This window comes from Lepisosteus platostomus, chromosome 26 (genome assembly GCF_059453375.1).
Source record: "Lepisosteus platostomus isolate fLepPlt1 chromosome 26, fLepPlt1.hap1, whole genome shotgun sequence".
In the NCBI taxonomy this organism is placed as follows: domain Eukaryota; kingdom Metazoa; phylum Chordata; class Actinopteri; order Semionotiformes; family Lepisosteidae; genus Lepisosteus; species Lepisosteus platostomus.
This window is the reverse complement of record NC_142636.1, coordinates 13,497,936-13,515,471: the sequence shown is the minus strand read 5'-3', so window position 1 is coordinate 13,515,471 and position 17,536 is coordinate 13,497,936. Positions and strand designations below refer to the sequence as shown.

The window sequence follows — 17,536 nt, the reverse complement described above, 5'->3', positions numbered from 1 at the left end:
ACAAGGTCCATGCGCAATTGCTAAATAAAGTATAATTGTTGTTTATTGCCTATTGCAACCGTGATGCTAAATTGAATTATTGCCAATTAAACAAGGGTGAGGGAGGATGCAAGATTTTGTGTTTTCGGGAATTCCGTTCCGCTTTGAGAATCCAGTTCAAGGTTTTGAATCTGACCCGGTGACATCACGGGTGTTCGGGTTTAATTACACCTTCAGCAGGTGAAATTAGGTAGAAGCTGGTTGGGACTGTTGCGGTGTTATAGGGTGAGTGGTTGGGGAGCTACGTTGTCAGCTAGTTTGAGCTAGGCGTAGCTGTTGGAGGTATGTGTAAGGATTGCAGTATTTTATTTCACAGATGGAAATTTAGCTCTGTGTACTGTGAACAGCTGTCGAGGGCTGGAGAGTAGTGTTCTTGTCGTTTTCGGTCTGTGTCGGTATTTCAGTCTCGCGATTAAAAACTTGCCATTTATTCGTTGTCTAACACGTAAGTAAACAGTATTTTTCTCCCTCGCTTCTGTAACTTCTCGAGTGTGTGTCGGGTGCAGTCAGACCCCGGCTTGTATATTACAGGTGGGAGTGCGGGACTCCGGCCAAAGCAATCCTGCTGTAGGACAAGGCAGAAAAGGAGACCCGACTGTTAATCGGGGTTGGTTAAGACCTTGTGGAGATTTTACAAAAATGCTTTATTGTGGGGGGGGAGTTCTGACTTGTGTTCGTACCTGTATTGCTCTTTTATGTTGGACAACGCATTGATTTTCATCATGACTGTTTCTGTTAGCTGGCAGAACGTCTTCATGGATATAAAGGACCTGAAATTCTCGCCGGACGGTTGGAAATTTGTGTGACCCCCGGCGGTCTAAAGTTTTACTCTCGCCCACCTGTTGTTGTGTCTAATCAACCCGATCCTATACTGATCAATACGGTCTGATTAGCAGGCTGCCCCGATACTAGGGATTTCATCTTGAAGCGCTATTGAACCCTTCAAGGTCACGGTCTGTAGCGCGACGCCGATATCCTCTGCGTTGCTTTCAGCTGCTTCAAGACGCCTTTTTCTGCACCTGAACTGTGGCGACCCGAGGGGGGGGTTCTGAGACCTTTTCGTCTGGAGTGAGCCCGATCAGAACCACTCTTCGCTCGCTGCTGCGAAACGCCGTCAAACGGAAAGCCAGTTAATTTGAGAACTGGTGCCGGGGGTACTGCACAACAATCCGAGATAATTCACTTCCCAGTTTGACTCCATCGCCTCATCTGAAGCGCTCTGTTTGTTCTATATATATTTATTTAAATATCGTAGTACAGTCTTCCTGGTCACATTTCCAAATCGTTCTCCGCTGACCCACATAGTGCTGGCTAACGGGAAGGAAAACAGATTGCGCTTCAACACTCGCAGGCCCCCGGGATAAATCGATCCTGACACAAAAAGAGCTATAAACGGTCACTGCGCCGTGACCCACGTCTGTTCGTTAAATGTGCATTGTACAGCACCGCAGCAAGTCGGCTTTGTCGAATCGCGTTTCTCCACGAGCCATCCTACGGGATCACTGTACAGAACCGGTTTAGCAGCTTAAGCGCGGTCTACAGCAGACTTCTGTGTAAACAAGACCCACGCATATCCCTCCTCCGTATTAATTTGATCTCTTTGGCATTTACTGTCTTTAGGAAGCAAAACCTGGCCCAATTCCTCTGTTGCCCATCTCCCGTTACACGAAACGATTCGAAACAGGCCTCTGCAGTACCTACGTCTCGACTGTTTTGTTAGCAGTGTGCTTTCTTGACTAATGCATTGCCAAGAACATATTTCAGAAAGAAACGTCGACGTTCAGCACGTTAACATCCGTAAGCTGGTTTTGAACAACCTTAAGGATCCGGAATCTTGTCCTTCAGAAATGTACAATACTTGTTATTGTTTTTTTTTCCAGAAATGCAGGACGCATTTGCTTTGACGTTGTGGGGAAACCGTTTGTTTTCTTTTCCGCTTAACATAAGGCAGTGCTTGCGGTCAGCAGATTTCTCCGTTTCTCACACCTGACACATTGCCGTCTTTTTTTATTTTTTATTTTGTATGTTCCACCTGCAGGACCTACGAAGACGCTGTCCTCCAAGCCGCCATGTCAGAGGGGAGAGGATCCACGCTCATGATGGCTCTGCTGGTCGCAGGGAACCTGTTCCTGGCGGTAAGTCTGTCCGTCTCGCCGCCTGTCCCGTCTCTGTAATTCGGAAGTGACTCCTGGCTCTCGGCTCTGTGCGTAGAGAGTTCAGACTTTCATTCACAAAAGCCACACTTGGCAAGCAAGATGTGGTGAGAGACGAGTGAAGGAAAAGATGGCAGACATCTCACCACAGCAGATGGTCCTCACAATATTCCAGAGCTGAAAGTGATGATGGAGCTCTAATTATCTTGTTTACTTTAACCTTTACCTTCCTTGGAAGAAAAACCTGAGGACAGGGTTTAGGAAGCTTGGCCCTATAATTGTCCTGGACAAAAGCAATACTTCTGTCCAGGCTGTAAAATGTTATTGATCCTGAAACATATATATATATAATCCCAGTGTGGACAACTCTTGTTCTGAAGGCTACAGTGAGGCACATTTTGTGGTCTCTTTTTCTAGGAAATAAAGGGCTGCTTGGCAAAGCCTTGATGCAATTTTATTTTTTTCTTTTAACGAAGACGAAACTGAAGTGTGGGGTTTTCGACGTCCCTCTTGTTCCGAGATCTATTCTTGCCCCACGTCCGGGGTCGGGCAAGTCCGGTTCCCATCGGACTCTACTGTTTATGGGTCTTCATTCTGCCTGGGGTGGTGATTCCCTGATGGGACCTGATGGCTTTCCCGTTGTTGATCCCTGGTATCTGGTTGAAAATCGCCCGCAGCCCGACAGCTGGAGGTGTGGCTCGTGAAGGCGCTCTGTCTGAAACGTGCCGGAGCAGAGGTCTTCAGGCGGTTTAATTGGGCCGGTGCTTGACGCCCTTCTCCCTGTCCTCCTGTCCCACAGTTGTGTGGCCTGGCCCTCTACGCCGTGGCGATCTGGGTGGCCACGGACGGGTACAGGCTGTACCCCCTCTCGGCCGTGTCGGGCAAGGATGACATCTTCGCCGGCTCCTGGATCGCCATCTTCACCGGCTTCGCCTTCTTCTGCGCCGCCGTCTACGGCGTGTTCGCCGCCCTCCGGGAGAGCCGGGCCATGATGCTGCTGGTCAGTCCCTGGGTGGCCCAACATCTGGGCAGGCCTGGCTGTGCTGTTGCGGTCGCCTGGACCCCCTCTGGAAAGGGGCATTTCTGTAGATGAGGGGGTTGTGCCGGAGAGCGGGCCACTCAGTCCACCTGGACGTCGGCCTCAGCAGCGTGACTGGTTGGCTTGTTCCATACTCCCACCACTCTTTGTGTAAATATGCCTCCTGTTAGTGTGAAATGCACCAGTGTCTTCTGGTTCATGTAACACTTCTGATTCTAGGTCACTGGGTTGACTTTGGCCTTCAGATTGTGAATGCTCTTTGTAGCCTTCTCTATGTAAGAGATATGCTTAAGCCCTTATGATTCCAGATTTAGGTGCAGTTCTCTAGGTCTTCCATGTCTTTGTTATAAATCTCTTGATATCTAAGAACCTCGTTAGTCATAATTAACCCTTTCTTAGAAGGTCTAGATTTGTGGTTCTACTGAGAGATATAGAAAACCGTCTTGAAAGGCCTAATTAACCAACTGATTTAATTATCTGGAAGTACTTCTGGATTGAAAACCCTTAGACCTTGGGCCCAGCAGAACCAAGCCCGAATGTGGGCCTCGGCAGTAGATGAACTTTTGAAAACAGCTTGGGGGTCTGCTGTTTATCTCTCTCTTCCTGTGCCTGCAGTACCTGGTCTTAATGCTGGTCATCTACATTTTTGAAGCTGCTTCTGCAATCACGGCTGCCACCCACCGGGACTATGTAAGTATCTCCTGCACCGCAGGGTTAGAGGGTTCCTAGGGATCTTGAGTTTATTTCACAGCAGGCTGTGATCCGAGTCAGTGGTGTGAAGAGGGGTGGTTGTGTTCTTTCTTTGTGCAGCTGTGGCAAGATCAGCGGACGCTTCTGTATTTGATTTCCTTGGTTGGGATGTTGTCCTTGGTGTGAGGGATGATCCTGTTAGGTCTTAATCCCCATTGGAAGTGCTGCCAATTGGAGAGCTGTGCAGATTGAGTGGATAAGGAGTTATTGCCCAGAGCTCTTCTTGTGAGGATTGAGCGGAACTCAATAACCCTGTTTTGGCTTTCAGCTGGTTGGCAACAGCAATCTGATAAAGAAACAGATGCTGACGTACTATGCGGATGACAGCGACCCGGGGAGACAGGTGACAACCACATGGAATCGCGTCATGTTGGAAGTAAGTGGCTGTTGGAAGTACTGTGCAGGTCCCAATGCCCCTGTATAGAGATGGGGACACTGTACTGTAACAAAGGCATAATAATGCTTGTCCAATCTATGTATGCTGTGCTTGGAAATGTGCCACCCATCTTCTTTCATTCTCCTGGCAAGCCCGACTGTTTGATCCCAGGGCTAGCTTTGCAGGGAGGGAGTACTGCACAAGGACAAACTCCTGGGAGCAATGATGGGCAGCAAGTCAGCCCACTGCAGTGACGCTTGCCCTGTCTGGGCCCTGCTGTTGGGGGGGGAATCCTAGGCATGTTGTTAATGATATTGAGGCCAATCCCAAGCTTATACTGCAGGGGAAAGCATTGCCAATTAAACCTGGAATCATGATTGAAAGATCTTGGAAACATCCAAGTGAGAAGGTTTGGGTTTAAATAGGACATGCATGTGAGTTTTCTCAGTTCTTCACTGCCACCCCACTGAAAGTGTAAATGTGATTCCCTTAGAGTTTTAATTAGGTTACAGGCTAAAAAATACTTGTAATGCGTTTTTACATGCAACCACAAACACTCGCTTTTACGATTGCATTGTTGCTTTGTTGTCACAAAGGTGATGCTTTGCATTTGCCCCAGAAACAGTCGCAGGTGTTTCTCGTTTCAATGTGTGCTCATGGGTGTGTGCGCTCGTCTGTACCAAGATCTATTGACATGAGTCACCACATGTTCTTGCCCTCGCAGGCTGGGACATGCTCCACTCCTCCTGCTGGTGTGGCAGGACTGGTTTTGGAAGGGTGGCGGTTGTCTGGAGATGACGACGTTTATCGTTACTCTGATGATGCCGGTGGTTTTCTCCTGGTGTCTCTCGTCAGGTGAACTGCTGTGGGACCGACGGCCCTCTGGACTGGATCAGCTACAACTCCACCTTCAGGTCCAAGTTTCCCACTCAGGAGTATCCCTGGCCACTCAACTGCTGCAAGAGGAAGGACAACTTCGAGGTGCTCAACCTGGACGCCTGCCGCATCGGGGACTGGAACTACATGAACTACAAGGTAGGGGCAACGTTTGGTTGTTTTGCACGACAGGGTCCTGGAATGAAGGAGGCTGAAGGTCTAAGTCAGTGGCTCCCAATGCTGGTGCTGGTGACCCACACACCTGCTGGTGTTCAGCCCATCCCACCTTCATGAGATCATTGAAGCCTGAACTGATCCAAGAAGTCGCTTCACTGGGATATTTGCATTTTGCTTCTGGTTCCAAGTTTGAGTTTTTTTTTCCCCCACTTACAAAATACAAGGGTTAAAAGCTTTGATGTGTTTAAGGGCTGGGATCAAACAGTTCAAATGAATCTTGAAGTGTGAAATCAATGAAGGGTTTGATGGTGGAACTGAGGGCTCAGCTGCAACCAAAATCAACAGGTGAGCGAGTCGCCAGCACCAGGATTGGGAACCTCTGGACTAAGTGAAGAGATAGGAATGGAAGGAGTCGGTTCATCTTCCCCACCCAGACTGAAACAGTGTGTTGCTTCACAGTGTCGCAGGGTACAACGTGGGTATTCGTCTTGAATCTTTATGGCAGAGTGCCTCTGGCAGAGTTAGCCCACACCTAACGGGGACCTGAAAAACGTTAGATAGGAGTACAGGCGGCCCAGTGAAACCTTTTTGGAGACGTAACAGATTTGGGACAGGAGAAAAGCTTTTCGTTTCCGTTCCAACCGAGTTCATAATCGTAAGATAACGTCTGAAACAAATGTTCTGTCCCGGTCATGGGACCTTGTTTTGAAAGGGGTGCAATTCTGTTCTGTTTTGTTCTTTGTTGAAACTGTGCTGTGAGCAGTCTGTATCTGAGCTGCAGTTGAGGGTTCAATACATGTATTGCTCATTATTCCCTATCCACAGGGCTGCTTTGACCACATTGAGTTCGTCTTCAATCAGTATGCCTGGGCCATCTGTTGGTATGGCTTTGCTGTCCTGATGTTTGTGGTGAGTACTCCAAGGTCTCTCTTGTCCAGCGGGTAACTGCATGAGCCAGTGTTTCCTGGGGATTTAGAATAAAATTGCCGTTCTGTGGCTGTCTTGAATAAGGTTATGACGGCCCACCTTAAACACAACATGCTCTTGGAAGTTGAATTTGAAGCTGCAAGCCAGGGGTCTCTGATTTTAGTCCTGGAGCTCCAGTGTATCTGCTGTCTAGAAAGAAACCACAGCAGCATCTGAAGAGCTGGGAGACGCTGCGAAACCGGTCCAGTTAAAATAATGTGGATTCAGGTCATTACCTTCCCACCTGGTCAAATAATCAAATCTGTAGACCTCCGCGATTGAGATCCCTGCTACAGACTTCTCGGCTTTGCTTGTTTCTGAAATTACAGTGCAAATTTTAACTTCTTGAAGTGCCCTGAAAATCCCTGAGATTTCGAGCATCATACATTGGATTTGTATGGTTTAACAGCTTTGGGTAATTTTAAGTTGAGACATGACCTTTCTGTATACATTTGTCCTTTATGCAGCGGGTTTCAAACTCTTAACCAGATGCCTTCAGTAAAATCTGTCGAAGGCATTATTCAGCCCAAGTTAAAGACTACTGTAGGTCTGCACAGTGTGCTTTTGCAGACTTGCTATAATGTGTGTGCAGCTTTAATAAAATATGTCCACTTCAGGAACCAGTATTGTAGAGTTTGTGCATCGCTCCCTGGAAATCAAATTTTACAGCCGAAATCACTCCTGCATTCCTCTTCTGGGCCTTAGTGTCTGTTGTAGCCTATAGAAACTGAAGAGAAAGTGATATTGCCTTTTGAAATTTTTGCTCTTGCTTAATCAGTACTTATATTTGACTAGAGATTTGAAGACTGCCACCATTAATCTTTCAGAAGGCCAATTCATGAGTTACTAGAAGAGGGGGGAAAAAACAATTCAAGTTCACATTAGGAGTTGTTCTCCTTTTTTTCCTAAAGGGACATGTATTGATTTAACAAATGTGGTCCATGGGCAGCAGCAGTGCTTTCACAGTTTTTTAGAAGTTTAGGATGGCCAGTGCTTTTTAATGACCGGCTCTGTTAACATCTTAGATGGATGTGAATTGCAGATTTTGGCCAAGATTGATCAATCCCAGAGCCCGGACGAGAAAAGATGCCTATCTCTATGTCCTGGGGGAAAGCTGGAATTGATCTTCTAGGGGGGGGAAAGGGGTTTGAAGTTTTACCTCCTCTTCTCTCTCTGTTCCAGCTGCCTCTGATGCTTCTGGCGATGGTATACTACCTGAAGCTCTGAAGATCTTCCATCTACTCTGGATTAAGCTGCGTCAGTTTGTTTGTTTTTTTTTAAAGCCGAAGCCCACAAAGAATCCCCAACCGAGACGGAAAAAACAGGACAGCTGTCACCCTGGTGTCAGGAGCTCATTGAAGACCGCAAGCTACTGTATGTCAGGTTTGCTGAAAAGGTCACTTCTGTTTTTTTCTCCCAAAATACCCCCCACCCTGATAGGGGGGGATTCTGGATTGGAAGTCATGGCCTGGACTGAATTATTATTATTTTTTAAAGATGGATGCAGCTTCTTCTTCTGCACTCATGAACAAGATGAACAGAGCACTGTGGGTTGGGGTGGTTTCCAGATGGTATACAGTATATGTCTGTGCCTTGTGCCTTAAGGAAACCCATATACCTGTCCCTTGACTTTAGGACCCCTGAGTAGCACTTTACTATATTGTGGAAGCTGGAATTAATACTTATATACTTGAGAGGGGTTGTTTCTTCAACTCCCAAGTACCAGAACAAAAGATGATGACCATTGGCCTTATTCTCAGTTCAGCCTTAAAACTGTCCATTGCTGTATATACAAGAGATGGGAGCTGTCAATAACTGTTGGTGGTCCTAGTGGGAGGAGGCACTGGGGGTGACGCCTTGTATCCCCAGGGGGCTTGGTGGGGTCTAGATCTGGGTGCTTCTCTATCGATAGTCTTGTCAGCCTGCATGTCTGCTTGAACTCTTCTTCTGCATCCGGGTTCGAGGGGAGGTGGGTCAGTTTGTTTATTTTTTTTTAATGAGTTGGATGGAAAGTCTTGGAGAGGAGACTGGTCCACAGATGCTGTTTGATACCGTCGCACTTTTAATTCTTGAGTTGCGGTGGATGTTGGCCCAACCAAAATGTTTGCACGTGCGGTCACCCAGATCTTGTCCTGAGGTTTTTTTTTTAACAAGACTGTCAGTAAAGGCTTCAAATTAAATTCCTGGAAATCCTACTAGATTCTGGAGCCAACTGGTCAGATGTACAGAAGCACAGCAGTGACACTGGGGAGGGGCTGTGAGATTTGTAACAGGGAAGCAGATACAGTTTGTAAGCTGAGTTTGACTAAACTTGATCCTGTTGTTTGGTGTCTTGTGTTTCTTAAGTAATGAATGAATTCACTCCTTTCTCCTCTCTTTCGCTTTGCAAAGGACTTCTTATAGGAACAGTGGGTGCACTGTTTCAACACTTTTGATATTGCTGTAGAATTCAGCAATGCAAAAGTAATTTTAAAATGTAATACTTTGGCAAGACAGTCCCCCACTTTCAAACAAAACATTCTGTGCAATTCAGATATCTTAAATCGCTTATATAATGAAATCCAGTGGAATTTGATGTGCACCCTTTGATGTGCAATTGTCAATACACTTTCCTATCGGCTATATATAGTTAGTCTGTTTCTCGTTAGCTAAGCAGTATGGGAATGGAGAGCTTAAACTTTGTGAAATCCCGTGCTGTAGTTAAATCAAAATGTATGTCTTGTTGGTTATATTTTTATAAACAGTGTATTTTATGTTTTATTTGAAAATAAAGGCACAATTACATGACTGCGCTCTGTAGGATCTGTTTGTCTTCCCGGCGTTCAGTAACTATAAAGCAAAGCTTTTCAATACTGCAGGATGATAGGAGTTGTCCCCTCTATGGGACCCGCCTGTGTAAACAAGTCTTTTAACAGGAAAACAATGGCCTTTCATCTTTTTGTCCTATTTAGTCTGTTACGCAACTGAGGTCCCAAGATAATAATAATAATTAATAATTAATACTCAAAGCGCTTTACAGGTAATGGGGACTCCCCTCCACCACCACCAATGTGCAGCATCCACCTGGATGATGCGACGGCAGCCATAGTGCACCAGTACGCTCACCATACATCAGCTATCAGTGGGGAGGAGAGCAGAGTAATGAAGCCAATTCACAGAGGGGGGGGGATTGTTAGGAGGCCATGATTGATAACAGCCAATGGGGAAATTTGGCCAGGACGCCGGGGTTACACCCCTACTCTTTTCGAGAAGCGCCCTGGGATTTTTAATGACCACAGAGAGTCAGGACCTCGGTTTTACGTCTCATCCGAAGGACGGCGCCTGTTTACAGTATGGTGTCCCCGTCACTACACTGGGGCATTAGGACCCACATGAGCCGCAGGGTGAGCGCCCCCTGCTGGCCCCACTAACACCTCTCCCAGCAGCAGCCTTAGTTTTTTCCCAGGAGTCTCCCATCCAGGTACTGACCAGGCTCACACCTGCTTAGCTTCAGTGGGTTGCCAGTTGTGAGTTGCAGGGTGATATGGCTGCTGGATAAAAGATATTAACTTTTAAATAATTGTTTTCGAGCACGACGTAAATTTCACGTTCGACGTTGGTAATCGTCTTTAATTTTCCTGCACAGTGTGCCTCTGGTAGCGTTAAACCACGCCTGAAAAACGGGCTCGGCCAGACTTCAGAAACCGAATTCAGTGTTGAAACCTGTAACCTGCTTATTGATGGAATATGAAACCCTTATTTATACATCGCGTATCCTTAAAGGCCAAATGATTTTGATTATTTCGGGTAATCTGTCCCTTCGTAAAATCACATTATCCCAGATCTACCAACGAAATCTTATCCGTAGGTTTCTCATTTTCTTTACCACTGGTGTAGAAGGCGTGGAAGAGAGAATATTGAAAGAAGAGTTGTCCTGGCCTGGCTGCTGTCTAGTTGCTCAGCTCCAGTTAAACCGGTTCGGTCAGTATTCAACCGCACACCCCGCTCCATACATCCGGCCTGTCACAACAAGTTTGGACCGTTAAGGTCTGATTTTTTTTTTTGTTAAAAAAAGGCTACAACGGCAGGGTAACGCCTTATCACTGGCGCTTGATCCCACCTAATACACGCCGATTTAAAATGTCACCCAGCCGCCACAGGCGCAGTGCGACAGTGTCAGTTACGAACTCCACTGCTCCTCGAAAGGAGCTATCAGAAAGAGGTTCACAGCTGAAGAAGGCTCCACGGCCGAAACGTTGTTTTCTTTCTTCTCTTTTCAGCATGGAATAAACCTGTTACTTGTTCCTTTTGCTATTCGAAAGAGCCGACGTCAACAACTGGAAAACCCCGCCTTTGGCAAACTACACCCCAGTGAAAGCACTGGAAGCGAACCTGTGAATGAGAGAACTAATCCCTTACAATTAAGTGACATTCACGGTGTCCGCGCCTCCTGGTGTCGAGAGGAGTGCCCAGCCCAGCCCCTGAAAGGGATTAGTTAGCTGGCACACAGCAATGGTGTGAGGTAAGACTAGTGACTGGATAGTCTCGCTCAGCATTGGTAACGACGTCAAACGTCCGCCTTTAATTAGTGCTCCACCTCCCGTTATTAAACTCAAGTCAATTTTTCCCCTTGCAGGCTGACCCGATCTCTCCTGAACTTCTCTCCCGCCCGCCGTCGGGTGTTCTTCGATATTTCAAGCCTCTTACCCTTCAGATCTTCCTTCACGAACAGGGCCCTCTTTTCTATAACGTGTCTCAGGATGCGGCTTGCTCCAAAAAAGGCACATAAAAAACCGCACGGATACGCGGACATCCAGTCTAGTCAACGAAACGAGTAAGACCGAGGGGTTTTAAGAATAAGATTGTTTTTACCGCACGTGTAAGAAACAGGTTTGACCTTTTTCACGTTCCAATTTCTCTTAACGTGTTGCAGAACCGCAATTTAGAAAGTGGTGATCAGTTTCCCCTAACTACATTCAGCAGGACAGTGGCAGAATATATAGACATTACCCTAACGCGTCTGATACACGGTTACAAAAATGGGAAATTAATATGAAAGAGAGGGATTTTTTTTGTCAAGATGGAGTTGGGGTAAATGTAATAGTACGAGGTAAGGAGTGGAAATTCCGCGAGTTCGCGTTGTTCAATATTCTGAGTCTACACGATCCAGGCCACACCACAAGTCGGGCCGGCCCTAATTCAATTTACTAATGAGCAATGTAAAGGCGTGGTCGGTACCGTGCGGTACTGTACTAGATCATACTGTCACAAGGGCTGGATCTGTAAAGAATTTTAGCGTTCAAGAACGCGTGGGGGGAACAAAAAGTCCTGGACTGCGTTTGTTGTAACAGGTACCTGATCTGTACTTCACAAGATTATATATAATTGATACATTCTTGACATTATTGTGCATTATATACAACAATCGAATAATAGTCTTCGTTACGCCCACTGGGTGAGTCGACCGATCTTGCTCTGCAAGGTGGAGATGGGCTTTCCTTAAACGCCACGTTCCCTAAACCTGGCCGCGATCCCGGCTTGTAGGAGCGACTTGCTCACCCACATTCCTTTATCTGTGAGCGGCTCCGCCCTCGCTCTCCGTTACCTTTGGGAACCGAGTCGTTCTTTTCTTTCAGTAGTCTTTGAACAGCCTTTTCGTGTTTTTACTTCGGTTTTCTCTCGCCTAACGCGCCCTATATTAACCAAGCGCGCTTACATTCCTCGTTTCTACAGTATGTTGTGCTTGTTCTGCTCTTTTTCCAGGAAAGGAGCACGTTAAAAACCTAAAACAGTTTTAATAACTCCGCCTTGGTCTGGCTACAGCCTTGACCTAGTCGCACAATTCTTCAAAGGTCATTTCAGCAGGCGCACACAGACACACGAATGCAACCCTCCCTCTCACAGTTGAACAAATCTGATTTATTGGTGTTAATATTCTAAATTCGATCTTCCAAACAGATTTTTTTTTTTGCAGTTGTCACATACTTCACAAAATGGCTTCATGCAGATCTGTTGTTGTTTTTTTCTCGCTTGTTGCTTGGTTACAAAAATATCAGAAAACACACTTTCAGAAGGTGGGGACAACATTGCAAAAAATTAAAGTTTGCGCCAATAGGAAACCCGAAAGAGCAGCTGGGCTGACCCCACCCTGCCCGAGTTCAACACTTGACACAAAAGTGATCGTTCCTTCATTTTTCAACAGGGAGGAAGTTCCTCTCATCTGCATCAAATGCATACTTGTGCTGCACATCACTGGGTATCGATGAATTCAATGCAAGTCCTTCAGTGGCAGTTATGTGACTTCTGGGGACAAGGAAGTTCATGAACACAGCAGTAAGACAACTGCATTCCAAGATCTGAGCAGGTGTCACAGGTTTGGGACACTTTCCCAAATTTAGGAATCAGAGTTGTAGGATGGAATGGCCTAGCACTTAGAATAAAAAAAAAAAAGATCTGGTCATAACAGCAAGGTCCACATTTCTGCCCAGCCTCCCTATGGGTGAAAAGTTACTGAACATCTCTGTGCTCTGTCTTCAAACTAAGAACCCAGTTTTACATGGTAGCGAAGTGTGTTTTTGGACTGTGGAAAATACCTGCAGAACTCAGTCCTCCAAGCATGGGAATGACTCATTCCTGCCTTGTACCATCAACAGCTTTTTCTGCAGGATGACAAACAACAGAACTCCAGCTAATGAGGGGGCATCTATTCCCAAAGACAGAACAGAGAGAGCTTAGTTTCGGTAACTCAGATCCGGGTGGCAGACAGTGAGGGCCTGTCAAACTCGGGGCCTTCTTTTTAGGAGTGCTTTTTGTTAAACCAGTGACTCCTTGTCATTGCAAGAAAGATACAGAGAACAGTTCAGTGAGATGTCCCATCATGCCTCCACCCTGTCCTTCTCCACTACATTCAGTCACTGAGGTGAGATTCCTCTGCTCCTTCAATACCATACAGCACCGTTTCACCACCCTGTCACTGACAGGAATTCCACCTCTCTTCAAACATCATAGAACCAGTGGAAAAAATATAAAACTGGTCAGGCTGCACAATTTCCCCAAAACACTTCCATTCTGCACAACTTGATTCCAAAAGAGCACAACGCTACCTTATCCTTCTAAACCTCTGTTCTCCTCCAGCCCTTCGTGAATTATGCTGGCAAGGAAATTCTCTGAGAATTTCCCAGCTCTCTTACAGCACCCACTGAAATGTCCCCTGCACAGCTCAGGGTTTCTCTGAAGCCAGCGTTGAATGGCAGTTCAAGCAATTTCACATTTCTAAAAGACACACCATCTGGACCCAAGATAAAATTGCCCCATTCAGGGGGTCTTCAGTGCCATTAAAATATTAATCATCAGTTTTAAAAATGTATTGGAGTGTGCTTCATACAAATGGGGAAGAACTACAGCAGTACAGAATTCTGTATTTCCATACTTTCAGTATTTCCAACAGCATCAAAGGCGAACACTGAAGGTCCCAGAATTGATCGGAATGATTTACAATGGTCATAATCACTAAAAATTAGCCAGTCATGTTTCAATAGTCCTGAATATCTCCCCCTGAAGGCTCAAAAAATGTTTGGAGACCTTTGGTTGAAAACTTTGATTTGTGTATGGAAATGGTGAGTTTACTATGCAACATACTATGAAAACTGAAGGTGCTGATGTTACGTTATGGGGGTAGGGGTGAGGGCAGGCAGGAAGATGGCTTCTGCCAATTATACAATATTTGGCTGTTGAAATAATGCTAAAGACAAACTTGATTCATTTCAGATTGGTGTAGTGTGTGCTTTAACAGACACTGGGCTGTCAAAGGTTTTTCTTGAAGTAAGCAACTTGTGGGCTCGTCTGAGGTTCATATAAACTACATTTCCCATAATTCCAGTGCTGCCTTATGAAGATATGGTAAGCCTTTAAAATGAGAGTCCCAAAGGTTGTATCTCAAGTCGAACCCTATCTCTAATTCCCTGCATATAGTTTTGCAAGAGTAGGACCACAAGTTTCAGATCGGCTCACTATAGTGTCTGAACGCCATCATTATGCTGGAGGATAATTCTGTGGAGAAGAGTCACATGTTGGGGATGAGAATTATTGCTAAACTTTATTACAGATATCAGATCACTAGAGCAGTGCGGCCCATGATCGACTTGAGATACAACCTAAAGTATCCAAATACAAAACTCTCCTCCACACGCACACACAAAAACACACACACACTTGAAATCTGTAAACAACAACAGATACACTCCCTATATTGATATTCCCAAGGCTGAAAGAAGAGTGCACCACAAATTTAAAATGACAAGTGACACAGAAATAGACTCCCTTTCATCGAATGGCAGTTTTCACCGTCACGAACTGTGCTTCTCACTTTGTAACTGTTTAGATAAGAAAGTCGTTAGATACATTGCAATAGCCAGGTTCCAAGAAACTCTATTCTTAAAAAAAAATTAAAAATAAATAATGTTAGGAGAAGAACCATCACTCGTTGTTAATGCATTCTTCTCTGGAAAAAAAAAAGTCAGTCCTTTACACGTCAGCAGCTTTGAAAGTCTTCAGAAAGGAATCCGAGGAACTTTGCTCTTCACTGTACCGAGAATCCATTTCGCTTGCTCGAGCAATATCTGTACAAAGGTACAAAACGGAAACGAACAGAACACGCGCACAAAACATTGTGCTCAACGCCAGAAACACTTCTTAAAGGGACAAGACGTTTTGGACAGCAGGACCTGCAAAAGACTGGAATGTTTCCAACGGAGGCCCCCCTTGGTGAAGAACCTTTCGTTGCCCCTTGGCGTATTCGGCATCGTTCAGGCAACGTTGACCAAAAATAAAAAAATTGATTTAGAGGGGGGGAGAATGGGGGAAAAAAGTCTGAATTTTAAAATACCCCCCCTAGAACCAGGGTCAAGGAAGGTCAACGCGAATCCCTAAAAAAGGAGGAGTGGGATGGCTTTCAGCAGTAGCTGCGCGTCTGTCCCTCCGTGTGAACGGTCCAGTTCGGCCCGGGTAGGCTACCCTGTCTGGCCATGCCACTCTGGTGCCGAAGACCCGGGCGAAGGGAAGGGTCAAGAACTGTATCCCTCCGGGGCACGTTGCCATACTGGGTGAGCATGGGCACCGACTGGAACTGGTACGCGTTGTACTGGCTGGCCATGGTGCGGAACCCAGAGGGACTATGGCCTCTGGCTGTGCCCAGCGTGGACATGGACATGTGGGCCAGGCTGGAGAAAGGAGCCGGAATTGGGGGATCTTGACTGGGGTAATGGGGGTGGGCTTCCACCTGGCGGCCTGGGTAAGGGTCCTCGTAAGAGTGGTGAGGAGGCGGGAGGGAGTCGCAGGCGGGGGGGTGGGGCGAGTGGCTCATGAAGTCTTGCGCGGCCCGGTAGAATTTCAGCACCTGGTCACCGGAGGGCATGACGTCGAATGCTTGGCGGTAGTGCCCGCCCGAAGTAGACCTCCGTAGGGCATCCTGCCGGAGGAAAGGGGCACCTCTGGGTGCCGCTTGCCCCTCGAAAGGGGGCCGGGAAGGTCCGGGGCTGTACGTCTGCCGATCGTGGGGTAAGGGACGATCCGAGGAAGTTCCAACGCACGAGCTCTCATTAGCCACGTCTCTTCTTGGCGATTCCTCGCACAGTCCGGCCGACGGTTCTTTCCCTGAGGGCGGCTGATTTTCTCCTGGGCCTTCGGAAGTCTTTTCCTGGGGATCCGAGTGACTCCGGAAGTGCACCGCTGCTTCTGAGCCACCTGAGTCTTCATCCAAGGAGGCGGTCATATTGTCATACTGGGAGACGGCCCTTTTGGGCTGCGGGCTTTCCTTGATGCCAGGAGCAGGCTCCTCCTTCGTGACGGATTCTCTGGGCTCTTCCATGGGGGGAGATTCCGGGGCTTGCCGAGTCTCTCCATCCAGGTCGGTGGTAGTCCAGGTCTTGCCAGGGTTGAAGGGGAAGTTCACGTATATGGGCTCCTTCTGCTCCTGCCTAGAGGGTTTGTGGGTAGGGGGCTGGTGCTGGGAATCCTGTGGAAATCCGTCTGGGTTCGCCTCAAAGTAGCGGTAGCAGACCTTGCCATTTTCAAAATAAGGGTGCAGCTGAGAAGCAGTGAGGTCCCCCGAGGGGGATCGCTGGGACCTGTAGGGGTTCCTCTGGTAGGCAGCTACCCCCTGGCTTGGGTGGACTTCAGTCCGGGAGACGGGAACCATCCGGACGATGGAAGACTGAGAGGGCTGAGGCGGGGTGTCCAGTGGGATTTGAGAGAAGGGCACAAGAGAGTGACCCACGGCCTGCAGCGCCCACGTTCGGGGGTCTGCGGTCCAGTGGTGAGGCCGGACCGCCATGCCGTGGACCCTCAGGGCCCTGTCCGCGGGATCAAGGTCCAGTCGGGTGGGACGGTAGGGTGGCCCATCGAAACGCAGTCCCACGCTCGGGTAGCCGTACCGCGCCGGGGAGGGCAGCAGGTGAGGCTCGGGGGCGATCTCGTAATAGAGGTTCTCGCCCTTGGAGTGCTCCTCCGCGCGGCTCTGGAAAGCGAAGTGCTCCTCCGCGCGGCTCTGGAAGGGGCTGCTGGCCGCCCGGCCGTGCCGCGGCGGCGGCAGCTCCCTGGACGGCTCCGCGCGGTGGATCCTCTCCGAGCCCGCGCGGGAAAGGGGCGGAGTGGACTGCGACGCCAGCATCCGCCTCACCCTCATGGGTTCCAGGGAGCGCCGGGAGAAGTTCTCGCTGCGGGCCGGGGGAGGATGAGACCCCAGCTCAGGAGGTTTGGGCGGGACCTTAGGTCGGGTGGGCTGGAAGGCGCGGAGTTGAGCCATGGGAGAGCACTCGGATTTCGAATGGTGCAGACGGGGGTTGGAGGCAGGATTGGGGCCAGACGTGGGGACCTTCTGCTGCAGATGAGGGGCGGAGAACTGCCTGGAGTAGGCGGGGGGCTTCCGCACTTGGGACTGGCTCTCCGAGCCGCCCTGGTCCTCGGTGGGGCTCAGACTGGAACGGTCTGGGGGCTGGTCCGTGGGCTGACAGGCAGCGCTGGACATGATCGAAGAGGTCTTGGACAGCTGATTCTTGTAGGTCGGCCCAGAGTCCGTTTCCCCAGAAGAGCTGCTGGCAGACACCTCCGAGATAGAAGCTCCGGACTCGGACAGCGAGGTCTGAGAGGAGAGGGTGCCGGTGTCCTGTGGGAGGGAAAACGACA

General features: G+C 48.1%; 2 protein-coding genes across 13 annotated transcripts in view; one reads left to right on the top strand and one right to left on the bottom strand.

The window, feature by feature from the left end:
• The first annotated feature begins 169 nt into the window (after positions 1-169).
• upk1a (uroplakin 1a) lies at positions 170-9,163 on the top strand. 2 transcript variants are annotated; one of them, XM_088620586.1, is made up of 8 exons: positions 170-264; positions 2,078-2,174; positions 2,992-3,192; positions 3,847-3,921; positions 4,250-4,357; positions 5,213-5,392; positions 6,236-6,319; positions 7,559-9,163. In XM_088620586.1, the coding sequence occupies exons 2-8, from the start codon at positions 2,109-2,111 to the stop codon at positions 7,601-7,603; spliced, it is 759 nt and encodes a 252-aa protein (XP_088476712.1). In that variant the 5' UTR covers positions 170-264; positions 2,078-2,108; the 3' UTR covers positions 7,604-9,163. The 2 variants fall into 2 exon arrangements, with proteins under 2 accessions (XP_088476712.1, XP_088476713.1); XM_088620587.1 differs by having other exon boundaries at positions 220-321.
• Positions 9,164-12,253: 3,090 nt separating this feature from the next.
• Positions 12,254-17,536, bottom strand: part of arhgap33 (Rho GTPase activating protein 33) — a 61,432-nt gene continuing 56,149 nt past the window's right edge. For all 11 annotated transcript variants that reach the window (XM_088621387.1, XM_088621392.1, XM_088621388.1 and 8 more), the window contains one exon: positions 12,254-17,516. In XM_088621387.1, coding sequence (XP_088477513.1) covers positions 15,306-17,516 — 2,211 coding nt within the window. In that variant the 3' untranslated portion in view covers positions 12,254-15,305. The remainder of the gene's footprint in view (positions 17,517-17,536) is intronic.

Bases quoted from the DNA above. Each gene is read 5' to 3' on its own strand.
- upk1a (XM_088620586.1), top strand. From the start codon at position 2,109: ATGTCAGAGGGGAGAGGATCCACGCTCATGATGGCTCTGCTGGTCGCA. The intron at 4,358-5,212 runs GTAAGTGGCTGT...GTCTCTCGTCAG, and splicing joins GGAATCGCGTCATGTTGGAA to GTGAACTGCTGTGGGACCGA. The intron at 6,320-7,558 runs GTGAGTACTCCA...TCTCTGTTCCAG, and splicing joins TTGCTGTCCTGATGTTTGTG to CTGCCTCTGATGCTTCTGGC.